This window comes from Rhea americana, unplaced genomic scaffold (genome assembly GCF_003343005.1).
Source record: "Rhea americana isolate MKP2758 unplaced genomic scaffold, rheAme1 scaffold_399, whole genome shotgun sequence".
In the NCBI taxonomy this organism is placed as follows: domain Eukaryota; kingdom Metazoa; phylum Chordata; class Aves; order Rheiformes; family Rheidae; genus Rhea; species Rhea americana.
Window position 1 is genome coordinate 1 of NW_028186533.1, and position 5,021 is coordinate 5,021.

General features: G+C 64.6%; 1 protein-coding gene across 2 annotated transcripts in view; it reads left to right on the forward strand.

Moving 5' to 3' along the window:
- Positions 1-889: 889 nt before the first annotated feature.
- PDE1B (phosphodiesterase 1B) overlaps positions 890-5,021 on the forward strand; it is an 8,859-nt gene continuing 4,727 nt past the window's right edge. The window contains exons 1-5 of one of the 2 annotated variants that reach the window (XM_085313849.1): positions 890-2,649; positions 3,315-3,493; positions 4,028-4,094; positions 4,423-4,539; positions 4,754-4,894. In XM_085313849.1, coding sequence (XP_085169975.1) covers positions 2,461-2,649; positions 3,315-3,493; positions 4,028-4,094; positions 4,423-4,539; positions 4,754-4,894 — 693 coding nt within the window. In that variant the 5' untranslated portion in view covers positions 890-2,460. Of the gene's footprint in view, positions 2,650-3,310; positions 3,494-4,027; positions 4,095-4,422; positions 4,540-4,753; positions 4,895-5,021 lie in introns of both variants that reach the window. The other variant, XM_085313848.1, reaches the window with a different exon arrangement.

Genomic DNA, 5,021 nt, shown 5'->3' on the forward strand with positions numbered 1-5,021 from the left:
GCCTGTCTTTGCACAGCGTTGCACGGTCTTGCGCGACCTTGCCTGGCCTCGCACGGCCTTACACAGACCTGCGTGACCTTGCACGGACCTGCCTGTCTTTGCACAACCTTGCACAGTCTTGCACGGCCTTGCACGGACCTGCCTGGCCTTGCACGGCGTGGCGTGGACTTGCCTGTCTTTGCCCGGTTTCACACGGGCTCGTATGGACCCACCTGTCCTTGCACAGCCCTTCACGGCCTTGCACGACCCTGCACAGCCATGCGGGGCCCTGCGCAGACCTGTGAGGCTTGGCACATCCGTGCACAGCCTTGCACAGCCCTGCACGGTTATGTGTGGCCCCACAGGGCCTTGCACAGCTTCGCACGGCCTTGCACAGCTATCCACAGACCCGCACAACCATGCACGGCCTTGCACAACCCCGCAGGGACTTACACAGGCTCGCACGGCTTTGTACGGTCATGCATGGCCCCACAGGGACGTGTACAGCCTTGCACGGCCTTGCACACCCATGCATAGCCCTGCAGCACCCCGCAGGGACTTGCATGGCCTTGCATGGCCATGCACTGCCCCGCACAACCACACACGGCCTTGCACTACCCCACAGGGTCTTGCACAGCATCACACGGCCTTGCACGGCCATGCAGGGCCTTGCACAACCATGCAGGGCCTTGCACAACCCCACAGGGACTTGCACAGCATCGCACGGCCTTGCACAACCATGCAGGCCCTTGCACAATCCCCTGGGGACTTGCACTGGCTCGATGCCTTGACTCCAGCCGCCTCCGCCGGCCGCAGCCGTCCCGGCACGGCCGATCGCCCGGCGTGAGCCCGGCGGCGGCGGCGTGCGGCCGCTTTCTTGCGCCCCGGCTGACAGCTCTCATTAGCGCTAACGAAGCGGAGGGCTGCCAGGCGGCCGGGCAGCCGGAGGAGCCGGCAGGAAGCCGCCGCTGCCCAGCTCCGGCTTGATTATTATTATTATTTTTTAATAACCTCTTGATTAAGTTGGGGGAACGTCCCCGCGGGTGCTGCTCCCGCTTCGGTCTGCACTGGGTAGGATCTTGGAGCCGGCGGCCACGGAAAACTCCCTCTGTGGTGGTTCTCACTCGGAGCTGGAGCTGTTTCCAGTGCCGCGGGGGCGAGCGGCACGCGTGCGCGCGGGCGCCCGTGCCAGCCGGGGAACGGCCGGCGTGCGAGCAAGGCGGCCTGCAGCGGGAGACGGGGCCGCGAAGGCGGCGTTTTCCCGGGCGTCCAGATGGGATTTTCCTTCCCCGTCCGCCCCCTCCTTCCCCGCCTCCTCCGCTCCCCCGCACCGGTGTGATGACAGACATGCGGACAGACAGACAGATGGCCGGGGGTGTGTGTGTGTGTAGGCACACACACGTGCACGGGCGTGCGGCAGATGGGGAGGGTTTGCCCGTGGCGGGGGAGTAGCGAGACRAGGCGCTCGGCTGCCAGCAGCGTGCGCACCCGATGCGTGTGCGTGCCGGTGCAACGGATGCATGTGCAGGCGTGCATGTGTGTGCATGTGCACGGGGCTGTGGCCGTGTGCCTGCATGCGACATGCAGCTGTGTGTGCATACATGCGGGTGTCTGCGGGAATGTGCATGCACGCATGTCCGTGTGCAAGCCTGCATGGGTGTGCATGCGTGCATGTAAATGCAGGCGTGCACGGATGTATGCATACGCTGTGCACACCTACATGCAGATATGTGCATGCACGGTAGGTGCAGATGTGCATTCATGGTGCATGCACCTCTGTGCACGTGTGTATATATCTGTGCATGACACACCCATGTGCACCRTGTGCAGGGTGTTGCGTGCAGAATGTAGGGTGCTGCGCTCTGTGCTGGGTACTGGCCCCTGGTGCAGGCTGCTGGGTGCTGAGCTCTGGATGAAAGGTTTTTGGGTGCTGAGCGCTGGGTGCAGGATGCTGGGACCTGTATGCTGAGGGAGGGTGCTGCATGCGAGGTGCTGAGCTCTGGATGAAAGGTGCTGGGTGCTAGGTGCTGGGCGCACCCCTCTGGCGCGGGCTCCGCAGCATCTCCCTGAGCCGTGTGCTTGTGCCTGTGCAGCAGGTGGGGGCGAGCGTGGGTGTGCAAACACACCTTCATAAGTGTGCGTGTGGGTGGCACATGTGGCTGTGCGCATCCGTGCAGGATGTGTGTGTGTGCGCACTAGTGGTGCATRCGTGTGTGTGGCCCATACCTGTGCACACAAGTGTGCAGGGAGTATGCACATGCCTGTGCATGGGTGTATGAGTGGTTCATACGTGTGTGCAGGCCATACCCGTGTGCACAAACGTGCAGAGAGCGTGCACAAGCCTGTGCGTGGGTGCATGAGCAGTGCATACATGTGTACAGCCCATACCTGTGCACACAAGYGTGCAAGGGAGCATGCAAAGCCTGCACTAGGCTGCACGGGTGCAGCTACCCACTGTGCAGGACCCCTCGCCGGGGGCACATGCGTGCGTGCAAGGCGCGTGCACGCGCGTGGGCAGGAGCCTGGCCMAAGGCAACCGACCCCGCCGCCTTGCAGGCTCCGCTACATGGTGAAGCAGCTGGAGACGGGCGAGGTGAACATCGAGGAGCTCAAGAGGAACCTGGAGTACACGGCGTCGCTGCTCGAGGCTGTCTACATCGACGAGACGAGGTGCGGCGGTGGTGGCGGCAGTGTTGTTGTTGGTGGCTTTGGTGGTCGCATTGGTGGTGGCGGTAGTGGTGGTGGCAGTGGCAGTGACGGTGATGGTGGTGGCACTGGAAGTGGTGGTGGTGGTTTTGGCACTGGTGGTGGTGTTGGCAGTGGTGGTGTTGGCAGTGGTGGTGGTGATGTTGGCACTGGTGGTGGTGGCTTTGATGGTGGTGGTGGCTTCGGTGGTGGTGGTGGCATTGGCGGTGGTGATGGTGGCAGTGGTGGCGGCAGTGGTGGCGATGGTGGTGGCATTGGCAGTGGGGGTGGTGGTGGTGATGGTGGCATTGGTGGTGTTGGTGTTGGTGGTGGCCTTGGTGGTGGTGATGGTGTTGGTGGTGATGGCATTGGCAGTGGTGGTGTTGGCAGTGGTGGTGATGATGGCAGTGGTGGTGGCATTGGTATTGGTGGCGGTGTTGGCAGAGATAGTGTTGGCTGTGGTGACATTGGCAGTAGTGGTGGTCGTGGTGGCTTTTGTGGTGGTGGTGGCATTGGCATTGGCATTGGTGGCATTGGCGGTGGTGGCGGCGTTAGTGGCGGTGGCATTGGCAGTGGTGGTGGGAACCGAGTCAGGACTGGAGTTGGGGAAGATCCCATGAGCTTCCCGGCGGCGCTCTGTCCACAGGCAGATACTGGACACAGAGGACGAGCTGCAGGAGATGCGCTCGGACGCGGTGCCCTCGGAGGTGCGCGACTGGTTGGCCTCCACCTTCACCCAGCAGGCACGGGCCAAGGGCCGCCGCGCCGAAGAGAAGCCCAAGTTTCGCAGCATCGTCCACGCCGTGCAGGCCGGCATCTTCGTCGAGAGGTGCCTTGGTGGAGTGGTGGTGGTGGGGAACAAGGCTGGGCGCTGCAGTGGGTGGTGGTGGCCCCCGGCACCCAGATGTCCTCTGGCACCCAGATTATCCCTGGCACCTAGATGTTCCCTGGCATCTAGATGTTCCTCAGGACCCAGATGTCCCCCAGCACCCAGATGTTCCTTGGCACCTAGATGTTCCCCAGGACTCAAATGTTCCCTAGCACCTAGATGTTCCCCAGGGCCCAGATGTCCTCCAGGACCCAGATGTCCCCGGCAGTCAGATGTTCCCTGGCACCTAGATGTCCTCCAGGCCCTACAGGCTGTACCCTGGCACCCTCACGTTCCCTGGCACCCAGATGTCCCCCAGGAACTGTTCGCTGGCACCCATAAGTCCCCCGGCACCCAAATGTCCTCTAGGACCCAGAGGCTGCTCCCTGGCACCCTGGGGTGTCCCCCAGTGCCTGCAGGCTGTGCCCTGTCCCCAGGCCGGTCCCCTGGCACCCRTGCCTGTCCTCAGCCCTGAGTCCTCGTCCCTCCTTGCAGGATGTTTCGCCGGACGTACACAGCYGTGGGGCCCAGCTACTCCACCTCGGTCCTCAACTGCCTCAAGGTACCGTGGGACACCGGCATGCCCACRGCCCCGGCCAGCTGCCCCCCCGGCACGCCGATCCCCCCACCCCGGGCTGCGTTAGGCAGYGCCAGGCGTCCCCTCGTATTGCCAGGCATCGCTGGGCGCTACTGGGCATCACTGGGAACTGCTGGGCATTACTGGGCATTGCTGGGCATCACTGGGCACTGCTGGGGTCAGCAGGCACTTCTGAGCACCACCGGGCACCCCTGGGTGTCTCCAGGTGCTGCCGGTGCTGCTGGGCATGGCCAGGCGCCACGGGACATGCCCTGGTGCCGCCTGGCACTGCCAGCGCCCGCTCCCCGCGCAGGGCCTCGACCTGTGGTGTTTCGACGTGTTCGCGCTGAACCGGGTGACGGAGGATCACGCCCTGAGGACCATCGTCTTCGAGCTCTTCACCCGACACAACCTCAACAGCCGCTTCAAGGCGAGCTCGGGTTGGGGAGGTGCCTGCTCAGCGCGTGGGGTTGCCCCCAACCCCGGGGACGCTGCRGGCGGGCACGCGGACCCACGGGCGAGTTTGCACGCGCCTGTGAACAGGCGTTTGCAGAAGTGCCGGCGTGTGGGTGCCCGCAGTGGCTGGGGGCTGGGGGGTTGCTCGCACGACTGGGCACCCAACCGCCGGGCGCCCGTGGGCGCAGATCCCCACGGTGTTCCTCATGACCTTGCTGGACGCGCTGGAGACCGGCTACGGCAAGTACCGCAACCCCTACCACAACCAGGTCCACGCCGCCGAYGTCACCCAGACCGTGCACTGCTTCCTGCTCCGCACCGGCATGGTGGTACGTGGCACGGCGTCACCCGCCCTGGCACGGCCGCGTGCCCTCGGGTCCGCGTGCGCCCGGCGCTTGGCTGCTGCCCGGAGTGCTGTCCACCTGGGATGGCACCGGGCACCGGTTCCCGGGGTGC